The sequence below is a fragment of the Haliotis cracherodii genome, unplaced genomic scaffold, assembly GCF_022045235.1.
Source record: "Haliotis cracherodii isolate W230 unplaced genomic scaffold, xgHalCrac1.p SCAF_21, whole genome shotgun sequence".
Taxonomy (NCBI): Eukaryota; Metazoa; Mollusca; class Gastropoda; order Lepetellida; family Haliotidae; genus Haliotis; species Haliotis cracherodii.
This window is the reverse complement of record NW_027266277.1, coordinates 2136140-2156221: the sequence shown is the minus strand read 5'-3', so window position 1 is coordinate 2156221 and position 20082 is coordinate 2136140. Positions and strand designations below refer to the sequence as shown.

The following is a 20082-nucleotide window of genomic DNA, read 5'->3' as shown; positions in this document are numbered from 1 at the left end:
ATGTAATAACCCTGGCTGCAGAGCCGTTATAACACTCTAATATGTAATAACCTCGGCTGCAGAGCGGATATAACACTCCCATATGTAATAACCCTTGCTGCAGATCCGTTATTATACTCTCGTATGTAATAACCTCGGCTGCAGAACCGTTATAATACTGCCATATGTACTTTCATTGACTGCAGAGCCGTTATAATACTGCCATATGTACTTTCATTGACTGCAGAGCCGTTATAATACTGCCATATGTACTTTCATTGACTGCAGAGCCGTTATAATACTCTTGTGTATTTCATTGGCTACAGAACCACGACAATACTCTCATATGTAAAAGCGTTGGCTACAGTGCCGTTACAATACACTCATAAGTAATTTCATAGGCTGTAGAACCGTTACAATACTCTTATAAACAATTCCTATGGGTATTCGCCCCGATTATGTTTCTAGGTTTGTCAGCACCATACCCGTGCTCGTGTTCGTGCTTGTGCTCGTGGGTTTCACCGAAATGGTAAACGTCAAAGACCTGCATCACTTCGGGCTTTCCTCCCACATTAAGCTGACACGCCGTGATATAACTGGAATACTGTTGAAAGCGGCGTCATACTCAACACACACACTCACTCCATTGGGTATTTCTGGGTATTATGGTTTAATCCTGGGTATACCTTGACGAGCAAACGATTTAACCACTCGGCGACCCCACCGTCCAGAAGCCTCCGTGCAGAAACGTGTGTCAGCTTCATGAATTCAGTGGTTTATTGGACATGACCCTAGATTTACTGATGGGATCCAAGTAACTGATGGCTCCAGTGGTTGGACAAACCTGTTATTTATGTGTCAATCTATTGTGAGATGTAAACATTATGACAAGGTTACTTCAAAATGTTTGTCCGTGGACCACGGCACGTGACAAGATAGGCCAATCAGGGCCGAGTATGGTGAACGGGTCGTCCGTGCAGCATGTGCAGATCAGCCTTGTCTTCCGTCCTGTGTGGTCGATCTGAAGGAATGTTTAGCGTGTCGTCTGGCAGCCTGCCTTTACAACACTTACATTTGGTGACAGGTGGAGAACGTTTGAAGATACAACAAATGAAAATCCAACCTGTAAGTCAAAAAATGACTTTGAATTCCATTTTCATGACAGTTTTTGTTGAGTGTGCCACACGGAGTCAGGCCAGCATGCCCGACTCAGAGGGAGAGAATTCGGGTGGCTCTGGGAACCCCAAACAGCTTGCACTGTCGGGGGAGGTTTTAATATGCCAGTTCATTACAACGAGCAAATGACATTTTCTGCATACATCGAGAACGATTAGGAAATGGATTTGGTTTGAGTTTAAGACAGAACTTCGTGGACTTGTCCTTAATTTACAACCAAACGTTCAAGAAGTATTTTATAGAAGAAGTTGACACAACTGTTGTACGTACAAGACGCAGCTGCTGATTTCCATACTCAAACAAAGCTTCTCAAACCACTGATGAATTTGAAATCAACATTTCTATGATGTTCTGTAGTCCAAATCTGTTTTAAGGATCTGTTTTACAAGTCATTTTATAGTATTAATTAACTGACTATAAAAGTCCAGTTTACCACCCTTGGTGAGTTGGTACCATTGTTCAGTGAATACAAATACAGCAGTATCATAATGTAGATATTATAAAGTGTATTTAATTTCAGTTACTATTTAAGTTCCTAAGTCTTAGTATTATTTCAAGCATTTAAACTAACGTGAAGTCTTTGGTGGGCATTTAGAAGTTGGGAGAACATGAATGCATGGCTCTAATTATGGATAATAACTTCTTTTATTCTTTGTTGCCATTGTGTTTGCCTGCACTATTGTTTCTCTGGGCTTTTAGTAACAGGGTGACTCGTCAGCTCACTTTTACACTTTCATTGGAGTCTGAACCAGTTTTTCCTGAAAACTTTCAATGTCAATTTATTTAATCCGGTAAAATGCTAGCCATCACGTAGTCTGTCCCTTACTAGGTCTGCTAAAATGCTTCACATATGTAAGTTTATAATTGCTCTTTTCGAAAAGCATTCTCAAGTGTGTGTGTTACTTATAGTGTACACATATTTTATCTATGTACCTTTAAAGAAATTGGAAGTTCTTTACCTAACATGGGGACCAGTTCACAAGTTTGATGATGGATAAAACTTCTTGTGCAGTGTGTGATATGAAACGGCAGATCAAACCGAACTTTTTGTTGACATATTTATGTAAAGTTCCTTTGAACTGACATTTATTGATATTTACCTTCAGGTGGGTGGCCATGGTAACGACATACCTGGCGTAACTGACGTCATTGGACTCGGTGATATACACACGGTGAGCTATTTCTTATATTTTATTCTATTTTTGCATGTTATGCACTCAAGGTATGGTTAAATGTAATCATCAATTTCATATATAACCTGTTTGTCAGTATATATTATGTCTAATCTGGTGCACGGAGGGTGATTCGATGTACTGAGTTGCTTCCCTTGGACACGTCAGAATCCTATGACAGTGGTACCAAAGTGGTAAATGTCTAAGATCTGCATCACTTCAGGCTTTCCTCACACATTGAGCCGACACGGCCTGATATGATCATTAATAGGCAGATACATAGATATTTAAAGGTAACTAGTTAGTTATTATAATCAGTAATTATTATGTGATCATATAAGATTCTAACCGTAATGTTGTATAACTTCACTCTATAATTATTTCCACAGGGCCTTTCATCAGTCTTCCGAGCTAACGCCATCTGCTATGATGAAACTATCATCTTAAGAACTCCAACCTGCATTTGGATTCCATCAACAAACTACTCTGATTACTCTGGATTCTGTACACAGATTTAGGGGCCCGTGAAGATCCGGGGTAGAATAGGTCTTCAGCAACCCATGCTTGTACTCCGTGAAGATCCGGGGTGGAATAGGTCTTCAGCAACCCATGCTTGTACTCCGTGAAGATCCGGGGTGGAATAGGTCTTCAGCAACCCATGCTTGTACTCCGTGAAGATCCGGGGTGGAATAGGTCTTCAGCAACCCATGCTTGTACTCCGTGAAGATCCGGGGTGGAATAGGTCTTCAGCAACCCATGCTTGTACTCCGTGAAGATCCGGGGTGGAATAGGTCTTCAGCAACCCATGCTTGTACTCCGTGAAGATCCGGGGTGGAATAGGTCTTCAGCAACCCATGCTTGTACTCCGTGAAGATCCGGGGTGGAATAGGTCTTCAGCAACCCATGCTTGTACTCCGTGAAGATCCGGGGTGGAATAGGTCTTCAGCAACCCATGCTTGTACTCCGTGAAGATCCGGGGTGGAATAGGTCTTCAGCAACCCATGCTTGTACTCCGTGAAGATCCGGGGTGGAATAGGTCTTCAGCAACCCATGCTTGTACTCCGTGAAGATCCGGGGTGGAATAGGTCTTCAGCAACCCATGCTTGTACTCCGTGAAGATCCGGGGTGGAATAGGTCTTCAGCAACCCATGCTTGTACTCCGTGAAGATCCGGGGTGGAATAGGTCTTCAGCAACCCATGCTTGTACTCCGTGAAGATCCGGGGTGGAATAGGTCTTCAGCATCCCATGCTTGTACTCCGTGAAGATCCGGGGTGGAATAGGTCTTCAGCAACCCATGCTTGTACTCCGTGAAGATCCGGGGTGGAATAGGTCTTCAGCAACCCATGCTTGTACTCCGTGAAGATCCAGGGTGGAATAGGTCTTCAGCAACCCATGCTTGTACTCCGTGAAGATCCGGGGTGGAATAGGTCTTCAGCAACCCATGCTTGTACTCCGTGAAGATCCGGGGTGGAATAGGTCTTCAGCAACCCATGCTTGTACTCCGTGAAGATCCGGGGTGGAATAGGTCTTCAGCAACCCATGCTTGTACTCCGTGAAGATCCGGGGTGGAATAGGTCTTCAGCAACCCATGCTTGTACTCCGTGAAGATCCGGGGTGGAATAGGTCTTCAGCATCCCATGCTTGTACTCCGTGAAGATCCGGGGTGGAATAGGTCTTCAGCAACCCATGCTTGTACTCCGTGAAGATCCGGGGTGGAATAGGTCTTCAGCAACCCATGCTTGTACTCCGTGAAGATCCAGGGTGGAATAGGTCTTCAGCAACCCATGCTTGTACTCCGTGAAGATCCGGGGTGGAATAGGTCTTCAGCAACCCATGCTTGTACTCCGTGAAGATCCGGGGTGGAATAGGTCTTCAGCAACCCATGCTTGTACTCCGTGAAGATCCGGGGTAGAATAGGTCTTCAGCAACCCATGCTTGTACTCCGTGAAGATCCGGGGTGGAATAGGTCTTCAGCAACCCATGCTTGTACTCCGTGAAGATCCGGGGTGGAATAGGTCTTCAGCAACCCATGCTTGTACTCCGTGAAGATCCGGGGTAGAATAGGTCTTCAGCAACCCATGCTTGCCGTAAAAGGTGACTATGCTTGTCGTAATAGACCCGTGAAGATCCGGGGTAGAATAGGTCTTCAGCAACCCATGCTTGCTGTAAATGGCGACGGGTGGTCAGGCTCGCGGACTTGGTTGATGAATGACATCGTATCCCATTGCGATTGGATCAATGCTTAAGATGTCAATCACTGGATTGTGTGGTCCAGACTCGATTATTTATAGACCTCCATCATATAGCTGGAATATTGCTGAGTGCGGTGTTAAACAACAAACCAACACGGATTTAGGCAGGGAGCATGTCTTACATTCAATCCCAATTTGAGCAAAGGTAACGTGGAGTATCATGTCTCTGAAACTTTCATTTCTTTAAGAATAGTGGAGAGCAATTTTGGTTTCTCAATTGAGAGGTGATGACGAAGGACTCCCGGAAATAATGGGTACTGAAGCTGTCCAGAATTACCCTGTTCCTGGGAGCAAGTTAGGCTGCACTGCTCAGATGTGTCGCCAATGATTCAGAGTTGGTTTTGTTACTGGGTCACACGTATGGAATTCTAGTCTCACTGAGGCCCAAGTTTTAGCACATCCTGACGAGCTCAGAGTGGCCAGTAAAATGGATTTTGTGGGTGTACGTTTGCAGAATGATCATCCTGTTTGTTATGCTTTAAATAAAGTTGTAAAAAATTGAACCAAATTACTCGAGGCAAGCTTTGCAACTTATCTGGGCAGTACGGAAATTTCGAGAGCTAGATCATAGGCTTTTGACATCAAAATCTGAAGTGCGCCTTCATATTATCAGTTTGACATTGGTAATTCTTCAATGGAAAATCTAGACAGTGTGCCAACAGTACAGGTATGTGATTATAAATCCTGCTCATTTTGGTGTGATTTGTACATGGAATTTGTCACAGGTGGTTGGTAAGTACTGCGTAGTCCCAATGGAGTAAGACAGCTTCATTACTTTGACCACTGGATCTTCAAACTCGATGCTCATGCCTGGATAACACTGATAATGGTTCATCATTTAAGGACTTCATGGGTTACTTTAAATATAGAAATATCTTGTGTAGTTGAGCAGAATAAATGTTGTGTGCCAGGCGCCAGTCTTGTTTTCCATCATACTACCCGGTACGGCCCATAAAAAAACTGGATTGTCTGGTGCAGACTGCCGTCGTAGCTGGAATATTGCTGAGTGAGACGGACAATAAAAGACCGCAAAAACATTTTTAAGCTAGCAATTATCATTGGTTATCCAGCGTCTTTTTGCAACTGGATGTGTATCAGCAGCATATTCATAAATTGTCCAATGCTTGCTAATTTCATATGGGCAAAGCGTTCACCGTTACATCGTGTGTGCATCTAACTTTTCATCGCTAATATTTTTTTGTAAATGTCCATTATATTGGCTTAGCATCAACCAGCTACCAGGTGATCTTAATGCAGGAGCATCACAAAAAGACACTGGATAACCAATGATAATTGCTAGCTTGAAATTGCTTTTGCGGTCTTTCATTGTGCAACATCTGTGATGTCAACCTCGGCAATATTCCAGCTATGACAGCAGTCTCCACCACACAATCCAGTGATTGAGGCAATTGGGGTAAAAGTCCTGTTACCATGGAAATACCCGCCCAGTACTGTTTACACTGATTTTAGCAATATCACGGCGAGGGACACCAGAAATGGGTTTCACACATTGTACCCATGTGGGGAATCGAACCCAAGTCTTCGGCGTGACAAGCGAGTGCTTTAACCACTGGATTTCTAAAACTGATGCTTGTCTTACATGATTTGTTGATATACCAAAACAAGTGAGAAAATATTCAACATTAATTCAGATATGTTAATACAAGGTCATATTCATGGAGGATAGCACTCATAAACATCACTGAAAAGCAATATTTAGGTTGAGAAGGATGTCCCAACAAGGAGCAACACAAACATGCACAACAGTGGTGATCTTTCCAAAAATAGTATTGTCACATACCAAATACATCTTGCTATACTTCCGAGAGACCTGTTCCAAATTTTGAAACCAATGATCTGATAATAAACTCAATATGCATAGTTCTGTAGTCGCCACACAGAGACATCTGTTGCTATTAGGGCAATCTTTAAATTTGGGACACAAACTCAATGTGTCAATGCATATACATTTATTATGTCATGACACTTCTCCATTTGGAGAAACAAAATACAATTCTGACAGGCAAACTCACTTTTCTTCAAGTAAAGGAAAAGATAATGATTGCATTCTTCAGTTTATGGATCAACCACCCAGGGACAAACGTCGCCAAAAGACCTTGAACATTTTCAACTACTATTTCTTTTTTTTGTCTGCTCTGTGATAGATTTCAAACACAATACACGAGAGGGTGAGTACTTATGCCAATGCATTTAAGTTAGTTTCATCACAACGTGTCAGCTTGATGTGGGAGGAAAGCCCGAAGTGATGCAGGTCTCAGACGTTTACCACTTCGGTGAAACCCACGAACACAGGTATGTTGCCGACACTTGAAACATCCACGGCCAGTCACCACAACTACTGCCAACATACAAGATCAGTACAGCTGCATTGAACAATCACAAACTCCTATCGACATAATGCTGTACACTCCATGGGGATTGTTTCTATGAAGACTTTTCAATAATTCTAACTAACAATAATTGAAAACATCCTACAGTCCTAAGACCAATATCCCCAAAGCATAAATGACCAGTCCCCAAGGCCAACTTTATTGGACTTGCTTTTTAGAGGGAAATTCAGGTTTTTTGTCTAGTTTTCCTCACCCACTACCATTAGGCTGGTTTACAAAATTTAAACATTGGTGCAAATAATAAATAATGGGTCCTTGTTTAGAAAACATATTTTTGGTGGAATATGCTATCACTTATTATTGGTAAATAAAAAAAGTCAAATTCATATATATTTTTTTCCCCATTTCAACAGTTGGCAGCTCCGTAAAACAGTGTGGACCAATTCAATTATCTCATTCTGTCCTTCAATACAAGTTACAAATTGACAATATTTATTTTTTAGGATTTGTGCTACTTGCTGCAACTGAATGCAAAGCCTCTAGGGCTTCTGGGTCAGAATATAGGTCGTAAGAGGCGACTAGCGGGATGTTCAGGCTTGGTGACTTGGTTGATGTCATCGTATCCTAATTGTGTGGATTGATGCTCATGATGCCAATCATTGGATTGTCTGGTCCAGACTTTATACCAATGCTCTCTGTACATCATTTGAGTTGAGGTGAGGTGAGGTGAATTTGGGTTTAATGTCACGTCCAAGAGTGAGTGAGTGAGTGAGTGAGTGAGTGAGTGGGTGAAACCAGAAATGGGCTTCACATGTTGTACCCATGTCAGGAACTGGTCTACAGTCTACAGGGTTTGGTCTACAGTCTACAGGGTTTGGTCTACAGTCTACAGGGACTGGTCTACAGTCTACAGATACTGGTCTACAGTCTACAGGAACTGGTCTACAGTCTACAGATACTGGTCTACAGTCTACAGAAACTGGTCTACAGTCTACAGATACTGGTCTACAGTCTACAGGAACTGGTCTACAGTCTAAAGATACTGGTCTACAGTCTACATGGTACATCGCAAAAACCCTCAGTTAACACCAATCTCTCAAAGCATAATAAATTACCTAAATACACACAACCTAAATAATTTAAAACTAAACACAGCACCAAATAACGCCTTCACACCCAAACTCCAAACCCCCCAAATCGTCATATCTCTCTCCACCAGACTAAAGAAAGAAACTGATCCAAATACCGCTAAATCCATCACACAAGCATACATTTACACAAAAATGGCCAAATTGGTGCCACATTTACACAGACGGGTCCTTTGACCCAGGCTCAAAACGCACAGGAGTCGGCATCTCGAGACACTACAGTAGTGACTGTGTACTCTGTGCCAGGTTCTCTGTTGTGTGTGGTGGTGATGGTGTGACCAACAGCTGGTTGCAGTGGTCAGTTGCAATAAAATTACCCATTTCATTATGGATAACAATAATAAACATGATCCTGAATGAAATTCTCAAGATAAACCTGCACAATGTCAAACAAATGAAACTGACTCACCGAAATGTGAACTGTGAACAGACCACTGAGTATATCTTTGGCAAAGAATGTCAACTTAACTCAAAACATCCTATTCGTAGGATGCAGTTATTTTTGCAGACCAACAACAAACAAAAGATGTATGGAGGCATATTTCTTGAATTCACTTCCACATCAGAACTACAGATAAGCAGCATATTAGCGTAAAATACCCCCCACACCCCCACACCCCCACCCCCACCCCCCTATAAATATTCAAAACCCAATTACTTTTAATTAACTTGTGTACAGAAACCCATGGATTAAATGAAAAATTCAAATGTATAAAAACACCACACCAAAATACCCAATGAAGCTTTTTCAGCATGGGTTCAAAGGAGCTAATTTCCGAAACACAATTACAAGCTAATTAACTTTCAGAATCAAGCCGATATATTTAGAACAGTTACATACATGTAAAACATTATTTCTTTTTTTTTAAATCTTAAAATGTTCACTAATTTTGGGGAGAACCCAATAGAGTGATGAATAGATGAGTGAAAGGATATTGGTAACCTAATGAAAAATGTAATAACCCAATTAAAATGGAAACCCTAGAGTAAAAACTCAATTGCTCAAAAGGTTATCTGGAGCTCTGCACATGTTGCCAAACCAGCCACTACATGATAAAACAAATAATCCCTCACATCCTGTGTTTCTCTAATTACACATTGTCACTTAGTGTCAACAGTCTAATCAGACTCAGTCTAACTGTATCTAACAGTGTGGATCTGGTATTCAGGTCATTGTTTCCAACATTGAGGACTGCTGGTCAGGTCATTGTACTCAAAAGTGTGGATCTGGTGGTAAGGTCACTGTATCTGACAGTGTTGGCCTGGTATTCAGGTCATTGTACTCAACAGTGTGGATTGGTGGTCAGGTCATTATATCTAGCAGTGTGGACTGGTGGTCAGGTCATTGTATCTAACAGTGTGGACTGGTGGTCAGGTCATTGTATCTAACAGTGTGGACTGGTGGTCAGGTTATTATATCTAGCAGTGTGGACTGGTGGTCAGGTCATTGTATCTAACAGTGTTGATATGGTGTTCAGGTCATTGTATCTAACAGTGAGGACTGGTTGTCAGGTCATTGTATCTAACAGTGAGGACTGGTGGTCAGGTCATTGTATCTAACAGTGTGGACTGGTGTTCAGGTCATTGTATCTAACAGTGTGGACTGGTGGTCAGGTCATTGTATCTAACAGTGTTGATATGGTGTTCAGGTCATTGTATCTAACAGTGAGGACTGGTGGTCAGGTCATTGTATCTAACAGTGTGGACTGGTGTTCAGGTCATTGTATCTAACTGTGTGGACTGGTGTTCAGGTCATTGTATCTAACAGTGTTGATATGGTGGTAAGGTCATTGTATCTAACAGTGTGGACAGGTATTCAGGTCATTGTACTCAACAGTGTGGATTGGTGGTCAGGTCATTATATCTAGCAGTGTGGACTGGTGGTCACGTCATTGTTTCTAACAGTGTTGATATGGTGGTCAGGTCATTGTATCTAACAGTGTGGACTGGTGGTCAGGTCACTGTATCTAACAGTGTTGATATGGTGTTCAGGTCATTGTATCTAACAGTGTGGACTGGTGGTCAGGTCATTGTATAGAACAGTGTGGACTGGTGGTCAGGTCATTGTATCTAACAGTGTTGATATGGTGTTCAGGTCATTGTATCTAACAGTGAGGACTGGTGGTCAGGTCATTGTATCTAACAGTGTGGACTGGTGTTCAGGTCATTGTATCTTACAGTGTGGACTGGTGGTCAGGTCATTGTATCTAACAGTGTTGAAATGGTGTTCAGGTCATTGTATCTAACAGTGAGGACTGGTGGTCAGGTCATTGTATCTAACAGTGTGGACTGGTGTTCAGGTCATTGTATCTAACAGTGTGGACTGGTGTTCAGGTCATTGTATCTAACAGTGTTGATATGGTGGTCTGGTCATTGTATCTAACAGTGTGGACTGGTGGTCAGGTCATTGTATCTAACAGTGAGGACGTGGTCAGGTCACTGTATGTAACAGTGTTGACCTGATGGTCAGGTCATTGTCCTCTACAGTATGGACTGGTGGTGAGGTCATTGTATACAACAGTGTTCACCTGGTAGTAAGGTCATTGTATCCAACAGTGTGAACTGGTGGTCAGGTCATTGTATAAAACAATGTTCACCTAGTGGTAAGGTCATTGTCTGTAACAGTGTGATCTGGTGGTGAGGTCAATGTAGTCAACATAGTAGATAGATTGTTGCTAAAAATATCAGTCACTGGATTGTCTGGTCCAGACTTGATATTTACAGGTCATGGTCATACAGATGGAATATTGTATCAGTTATAAAGACCAATGTTAAGCATCTCCACATATTCTGAGATGTAAAACAAGGTTCGAAATTAACCATGAGACTCAAAGGGTACTTGTCATGTGAAAAGTTTAAACTTTGGGGGGGTGTCCTTAATTCAAATACTAGTTACTATAGCAACAAACCTGGAGGACCCCAAGACCACCTTATATTCCAACATATATATATGAAAACGGTTCATAACATTAAGGATTTAATCTTAAACACAGACAAAGATTTTTGCCATTTCTTATGAGAAAAGTAATTTATAAGCCAACAAGACATTTGACTGGCATGAACAATCTGTGAAGACCTGGGTTATAATTGATCTTCAGCAATCCATGCTTGTCGTAAGAAGCAACTGATGGGATTGGGTGGTCAGGTTAGCTGACTCAGTTTATGCATGTCCTGGCATCCTAATTGATTAATTGATGGTCATGAATTCAATCACCAGATTGTCTGGTCCAGACCTTATTATTACAGATGCTGTCAAATCGCTGAAATACTGCTGAATGTGGCGTTAAACAAAACAAAAACAAAAAAACAATTTAAAACTGGCATGTACAACTTTGAGCCCCACAACTCTGCAGCTTCCTCAGCACTGTAGTTTCTTGGAAGGTTTGAAAAAGTAAGTTTAATTTAGGTAAAAACCAATTCATAAAAACAAATTACATTATAAGTCCCATTGTTAGATTACACATCACAGTAAAGTCTTTCGGTCTGTGGTCTCTGAGAAATAAAGTCTGAAAGATCTCTTCAGATCTTTTACCATTCCTTTTATGAAGTAATTATTTTGTTCATTCTCCAATCAGGAACAGCTCTGAGTCAAAATGTGTTTCTAAAAACCAAATCAAAGTTACTATTGCTGTGCCCAGTGGATTTTGAGAAGAATTTTTTAAAGATTACACAAAATTTTACTGAGGAAAGCTACAGTCAAAACATGAAATTTACAAAAGTCTATACAATAGTCAGTGGCCACATCAAATATATTCAAAATATCTGAACAAATAACACACGGGTAATGGCTAACATTTCCGTGTTGCCATTTAAACCAAACGATAATTTGGAAAAAAGAGTTGTTTTAATAAACTTTAAGCTGACACTATTAGAGAGATATCATGCGAGTTTCATCGTCGTGTTTTTTAATGAGAACTAGTCAAAACAACCCAAATGTACACTGGAAACACTTACGGCGCATCTGTGTATACAAGAATTCTGTTCATTCACAATAAGCGGTCAAAATATTAATCACTGCTTCATATTTCCTGAGAGGAGCGAAGATTGACACCAATGAGCATGTCTTGCCTCGGCCGCACGCAGTGCCTGTTGGTGCAGGCGAATGCAAGTCTTGCTAGATCCGTGTCTACAACTTTATCCATACATGCAAAATAATTGTAAAAAATATTAAAAGTGAAGATACTACCTTATGTATCCACGGGCTGATAAGGCATCCCATGACATATCACAGTTTGCTTATAAACAGCTAACATCGTCGTTGTCATTTCTAAAAATCCCTTCCTGGCCGCCATTTTGTTTTTAGAAAGTTCAAGGTCGTGTTCGATGGTGCAAGACCAACGTTTAGTCTCTGAAAAAAAATATATATATCATATAATTAATTAGAAAATAATTAATGAATCAACCTAATCCGCTAGGACATTCAACTCTGTTACGGATCACAAAATGGAAAGTAATTTTAATAGCGTTAGGTTGCTTTGAAATATAAAATCATATTCAACAATTAACTTTAAATGTGAATACAATTCAATGTTAATACAAATGGAAACTGGCTAAAGAAAATGTATGACTGGGCATTTGTAAGTGCTTGATCCATATTTCAAAAGCTTGCCTCGACAACAAAGTCATTTACATGAAAAACGGTATCCAAAATATAGTATTTTTCATCTTTTGTCACAACATATCATTGTCCCATCAATGTAAAAACACATCAGTTGTCTTCAAAAATTAGTCTACTGTCTGAAAGGGGGCTATCAATAGTATCAAATCCACATTTTGCACAGGTCCTAACATCTTGTTCATCAGAAACATCAGAGTAATCTGAGTGACTATTTAAAAAAAAAAAAATTCTTAAAATTGACTGTGGGAAAATTATTTGTCAGGTATAGGGTTAAAATAAAATAAAATATTCTTGAAGAAAAACAAAGCTATGTACCGACATTAACTATCAAAATTGTGCAGATGCACAAATTTTTCCTCTCCGTTACACTGTACAGCATTACAGAGTTGAGTGTAACGGAGTTGAGAAACCTTACTATCAATGGCTCATATCCCACCATGCTTTGCTTTTTATGGAAATTAAAATACTAGTTGCTTACACGGTCTTACAAACCAATTTATCTTGGAATAGTGAAGGAAAATAGAGTGAGACATAGATCTACTTGCAGCACGGGTCCTCGCTCCTCGGTCCTCGGTCCTTTTGTCTGTCAATCAAATGCCAAGCCAAACCGTGCTCTTACTGCCCAAACAACTCGTCTTGGTGTGTTGTAACTATAACAGACAGTGTTACAGAGTTGAGGCTTAGAAAACACACTGTACTAACCAGAGACATTTTGATGTCTTTGGCTTGAACATTGTACATAATTGTGGCATCTGTCTATCAGCAGCCAATGATCTTCAAACACATGTTGCCAAAAGAGGAAGCATATGGGATTTATCTCCCATAGCGCAGTTATTTTTTGAGTATTGGTACATTGTAACGGAACCCTGAGTGCCTTTTGAGTGACATTTTTTTTCTAATTTATTTTTTTTCAATTAGGTTTTAGATAATAATGATGGGATACATGTAATTAATGTTCATTTGAGAGTCTGAAAAACAAAATTTGTTACATTTTTATAATATTTAGATATGGATTAGGTATTATTTTTTATTCTGGTCCAGCTGAGGGACAGCCATGTTTAAAGTAAATCCAGAAAAAAATATTTGCTTATAAACAAACAAATATTAACTTGAAAGTACATGTTTTAGCATTTTACATTTGAAGAAAGGTAATCGACTTGTGAATAGCCATGAAAAGGAAATCAAATATTTTAAAATACATTTCTGCAAACAAACTACTGATGTACAGGTCAAGTGGGAAATTGTTACGGTGTTGAGATTTTCAACCTTCTGCAATATGTGTAGGGAAATTAAAGACAACATCACGTGACGTAATGGCGGGCGTGGTCAGAAATTAAACAGACAACGGAATGTGAACTAAAACCTATTTACGCTAAGCAGGAAAACAACCGCAGGCACACACACATATATGTAGTATGTATTCAGTGGATTTCGTTTAAAACAGAGAGAGAGTTGTGTTGTGTGATACAACTAAAACAACATTTCAAAAGGACATGGATTTTGATTTGATTCTGAAGCATTGTTTCAAAATGCCAGTATTTATTATCATCATAGACTGGTAACTGTTCCCTCCCTCGGGTAGACTTATTCATGGTATTGTTGCGCTGGAGGTGGCGTGTTTATACATTACAGTCCATCAAAATGAAAGTTATAAACGCCCCAATTAATCACCATGCCAGAATACGCTGGTAGCAGGTTTGCATTCTAGATTCTCTCCGATTATAAAACTTGGACCACTATTGACTATCAAACGTGTATCAGATCAATGTTTCCATTAACCCACCAGACTCCATTACTCACAGACCGCCGTCATAGTAGCTGGAGTGCAGCAAAACAACAATCAAACAACTATTTGTTGTTTGACGTTCCAAACCGTGCCCAGTATTTGTACAGAGAGTGTTGTGTCCCCTCAGAACGTTATATACACTGTATGTGAAGGATAAAACACGAAACAATCCTCACTCGAGGGTGTTTTATCTTATTTGTGAACCGAAAGAATGTTCAACACTTTCCCGCGAATCTTAGGAAACGGACGTAAAATAACTGTGGCTGGCGAATAATTCTGTACTTGAGAATGAGATTCTTAAAGCATTGTGAATTATTTAGTCTTTCACTCCTGAGCCTGTATATACGAAAGTTCGATCCATTTAAGTGTAAAAACAAAAGTAATTTGTTTGTGAAATCGGGGAAGTGGGTAAACATTAGTACATTTGTCTGTAACGAATTCATGAAAATGAGTTGGTAGCGTTAATGCCAGAAACGTTGGATAAGGCTTTGGGATATGTGTGTTTGTTTGTTTTTTTAACACCGCGCTCGGCAATAGCCGATCTGCATAACGGTGGTATGTAAATAATCGAGTCTGGATCAGACAATCCAGTGTTTGCTTTAGGAAATGAATGATATACACTTTATATGACACCAGGAACACTTTGTTTGGGAAAGATTTAAATTAATATGTAAAATTAAATCTTAGTTACACAAGACAGAAAACATAAGTTAAGCTTGAGAATAATTAAAATGTATATATAAAAGAGATACCCCTTAATGCAGTGTCACTCTTACACAGTTGAGATAACTTCCCCTAATCGAATGATGGTGAGTTAGTGACTAAGGGTAGTTTTTACGCAGCTTTTAGCAACATTCCAGCAATCTCATGAATTTTAAGGGAAACACCAGACATGGGCTTCACACACTGTACCCATGTTGGTATTCGAAACTAGCCTTCCACATGTTCAGTAAACACTTTAACCACCAGGTTACCCTACTGGACCTAATCCCATGATAGAACACATGGGTTGGTCATCAAAGGCCTCAATCAGGGTGTTTATGCATAAGTTGAAATAACGAGGTAGAAGATGAATTCGATATTTTTAGAACATATATCTTCAGAATTGTTATTTATCAAAAATATACTTCCAAGATTTCGAGTATATGATTAAATGTTTTGAGTTGATGCGTTTGCTACTACAAACCATGCATGATGGAACGATAGGGGTATCATGTGTCTATTTTACTGCTTTACTTCACTAAAAGAGAGACAACTCTACCATTTCAAGGAAAGTCCTTCATAGTAGCTAGGCAATAGTAGTATCGCTTTAAAATGTGTCTTTCTCCCAAGGAAATAGGTGTATCATATAAATACTTACCTAAATAATAGTGTTATGGCTTCTGAGAATATATTCCAGGCATGAATATTTTGTGTCTATTAATGCACGTCTTTCGAAATCTACCAAATCAGACAATTCTAGGCTATTTCAATGCAAGCGGTTGATAGTACATACGCAATAGTTTTATCGCTTGAAAGTGTCTTTCTCCCGTGTTAAGAAGTGTATCATATATATACTTACCTAAATAATAGTGTTATGGCTTCTGAACAGATATCCCAAGCATGAATGTTTTGTTTCTATTATTGCGCGTCTTTCGTAATCTACCAAATCAGACAATTCTAGGCTATTTCAATGCAAGTGGTTGATAGTACCTCCGCAATAGTTATATCGCTTGAAAGTGTCTTTCTCCCGAGTTAATAAGTGTATCATATAAATACTTACCTAAATAATAGTGTTATGGCTTCTGAGGATATATTCCAAGCATGAATATTTTGTGTCTATTATTGCGCGTCTTTCGTAATCTACCAAATCAGACAATTCTATGTTATTTGAAGGCAAGAGGTTCATAGTACATACACAATAGTAGTATCACTTGAAAGTGTCTTTCTCCGGAGTTAATAAGTGTATCATATAAATACTTACCTAAATAATAGTGTTATGGCTTCTGAGGATATAATCCAAGCATAAATATTTTGTGTCTATGAATGCGCGTCTTTCGTAATCTACCAAATCAGACAATTCTAGGCCATTTCAAGAAAAGCGCACACAGCAGCTACTTGATAGCAATATCACTTGAAAGTGTCTTTCTCCCCAGTTAATAAGTGTATCATATAAATACTTACCTAAACAATAGTGTTATGGCTTCTGAGGATATATTCCAAGCATGAATATTTTGTGTCTATTATTGCGCGTCTTTCGTAATCTACCAAATCAGACAATTCCAGGCTATTTCAATGCAAGCGGTTGATACTACATACGCAATAGTTTTATCGCTTGAAAGTGTCTTTCTCCCGAGTTAAGAAGTGTATCATATAAATACTCACCTAATTAATAGTGTTATGGCTTCTGGGGATATATTCTAAGCATGAATATTTTGTGTCTATTATTGCGCGTCTTTCGTAATCTACCAAATCAGACAATTCTAGGCCATTTCAAGAAAAGCGCACACAGCAGCTACACGATAGCAGTATCACTTGAAAGTGTCTTTCTCCCGAGTTAATAAAACTATCATATAAATACTTACCTAAATAATAGTGTTATGGCTTCTGAGGATATATTCCAAGCATGAATATTTTGTGTCTATCATTGCGCGTCTTTCTTTCGTAATCTACCAAATCAGACAATTCTAGGCTATTTCAAGGAAAGCGTACACAGCAGCTACGCGATAGCAGTATCACTTGAAAGTGTCTTTCTCCCGAGTTAATAAGAGTATCATATAAATACTTACCTAAATAATAGTGTTATGGCTTCTGAGGATATATTCTAAGCATGAATATTTTGTGTCTATTATTGCGCGTCTTTCGTAATCTACCAAATCAGACAATTCTAGGCCATTTCAAGGCAAGCCTACACAGCAGCTACGCAATAGCAGTATCACTTGAAAGTGTCTTTCTCCCGAGTTAATAAGAGTATCATATAAATATTTACCTAAATAATAGTGTTATGGCTTCTGAGGATATATTCCAAGCATGAATATTTTGTGTCTATTATTGCGCGTCTTTCGTAATCTACCAAATCAGACAATTCTATGCTATTTCAATGCAAGCGGTTGATACTACATACGCAATAGTTGTATCGCTTGAAAGTGTCTTTCTCCCGTGTTAAGAAGTGTATCATGTAAATACTTACCTAAATAATAGTGTTATAGCTTCTGAGGATATATTCCGAGCATGAATATTTTGTTTCTATTATTGCGCGTCTTTCGTAATCTACCAAATCAGACAATTCTAGGCCATTTCAAGAAAAGCGCACACAGCAGCTACGCGATAGCAGTATCACTTGAAAGTGTCTTTCTCCCGAGTTAATAAGAGTATCATATATATACTTACCTAAATAATAGTGTAATGGCTTCTGAGGATATATTCCAAGCATGAATATTTTGTGTCTATCATTGCGCGTCTTTCGTAATCTACCAAATCAGACAATTCTAGGCCATTTCAAAGCAAGCCTATGCAGCAGCTACGCGATAGCAGTATCGCTTGAAAGTGTCTTTCTCCCCAGTTAATAAGTGTATCATATAAATACTTACCTAAATAATAGTGTTATGGCTTCTGAGGATATATTCCGAGCATGAATATTTTGTGTCTATTATTGCGCGTCTTTCGTAATCTACCAAATCAGACAATTCTAGGCCATTTCAAGAAAAGCGCACACAGCAGCTACGCGATAGCAGTATCACTTGAAAGTGTCTTTCTCCCGAGTTAATAAGAGTATCATATACATACTTACCTAAATAATAGTGTTATGGCTACTGAGGATATATTCCAAGCATGAATATTTTGTGTCTATCATTGCGCGTCTTTCGTAATCTACCAAATCAGACAATTCTAGGCCATTTCAAGGCAAGCCTACACAGCAGCTACGCGATAGCAGTATCGCTTGAAAGTGTCTTTCTCCCGAGTTAATAAGTGTATCATATAAATACTTACCTAAATAATAGTGTTATGGCTTCTGAGGATGTATTCCAAGCATGAATATTTTGTGTCTATTATTGCGCGTCTTTCGTAATCTACCAAATCAGACAATTCTAGGCTATTTCAATGCAAGTGGTTGATAGTACATACACAATAGTTGTATCGCTTGAAAGTGTCTTTCTCCCGAGTTAAGAAGTGTATCATATAAATACTTACCTAATTAATAGTGTTATGGCTTCTGAGGATATATTCCTAGCATGAATATTTTGTTTCTATTATTGCGCGTCTTTCGTAATCTACCAAATCAGACAATTCTAGGCCATTTCAAGAAAAGCGCACACAGCAGCTACGCGATAGCAGTATCACTTGAAAGTGTCTATCTCCCGAGTTAATAAGTGTATCATATAAATACTTACCTAAATAATAGTGTTATGGCTTCTGAGGAAATATTCTAAGCATTAATATTTTGTGTCTATTATTGCGCGTCTTTCGTAATCTACCAAATCAGACAATTCTATGCTATTTGAAGACAAGCGGTTCATAGTACATACGGAATAGTACTACGGCTTGAAAGTGTCTTTCTCCCGAGTTAATAAGTGTATCATAGAAACACTTACCTAAATAATAGTGTTATGGCTTCTGAGTATATATTCTAAGCATGAATATTTTGTGTCTATTACTGCGCGTCTTTCGTAATCTACCAAATCAGACAATTCTAGGCCATTTCAAGAAAAGCGCACACAGCAGCTACACGATAGCAGTATCACTTGAAAGTGTCTCCCTCCAACGGGAATAAGTGTTTCATATACATACTTACCTAAATCATAGTTTTATGGCTTCTGAGGATATATTCCAAGCATGAATAATTTGGGTCTATTATTGCGTGTCCTTCGTAGTTCACCAAATGAGACAATTTTACCCGCTTCAAGGCACTTCAAGTATGCAAAAACACCTACAACATACGCAATAGTGGTAGCGCTGGACATGCTCTTTCTCCCAAGGGAATAATTATAAGTGTATCATTTTCACCATTTCTGATGATAGCATGATAGTTTCTCACGATTTGTTCCAAGTATAAGTATTGTGTGTGTTTAATTCTGCATCCTTGGTAAATCACCAAACAGGTCTATATGGTTTCTTATAGGATAAATCATACTTTGTTTCCAAACATATCACAAGAGTTATTTTCGAGACAATGTCCAAAAATCTTTAAATATGACTGCAGGATTATTTGTTCAATGCTTCAGCTGAAATGTAATCTTAACCCACTGCCTTGCCACATTTAGCAAGATTCACAGCTGTCTCTACCTCCTCGGTGTTGTATTTGCTTCGAAAAAGACATGCGTCAACAGGGATAACAGAACTCCTCCACAAGCAACATCCCCTATAATTTTCTTGAAATTCTTGGCCTCAGTAAAATTAATCACTGTCTTCCTCGTTATACAAGGACTGATATTCACTCTTCCATCTATTGAGGGCAACATCCTTATTTGTAATAATACAATCCACCTTGATTATCTCCCCTGGTATAGAGCTGCGTTTTTTCATCAGTTATGCCAATTTAGTGTATAGGTTAAAAAAAATCACGGCTGTCTGTTTACATTAATCCAGAAGTCGCTACTGTTCCTTTGATTGAGATTCCTCT

The 20082-nt window shown here is 39.2% G+C and overlaps 1 protein-coding gene and 1 long non-coding RNA gene across 2 annotated transcripts in view; one reads left to right on the top strand and one right to left on the bottom strand.

The window, feature by feature from the left end:
* LOC139470716 (arylsulfatase B-like) overlaps positions 1-12365 on the bottom strand; it is a 28248-nt gene extending 15883 nt beyond the window's left edge. Inside the window, exon 1 of the mRNA XM_071252982.1 lies at positions 12266-12365. Coding sequence (XP_071109083.1) covers positions 12266-12303 — 38 coding nt within the window. The 5' untranslated portion in view covers positions 12304-12365. The remainder of the gene's footprint in view (positions 1-12265) is intronic.
* LOC139470690 (uncharacterized) lies at positions 1045-2822 on the top strand. Its single transcript, XR_011653779.1, has 3 exons — positions 1045-1104; positions 2262-2327; positions 2717-2822. It is a non-coding gene; the product is annotated as an uncharacterized lncRNA (long non-coding RNA).
* Positions 12366-20082: the final 7717 nt, after the last annotated feature.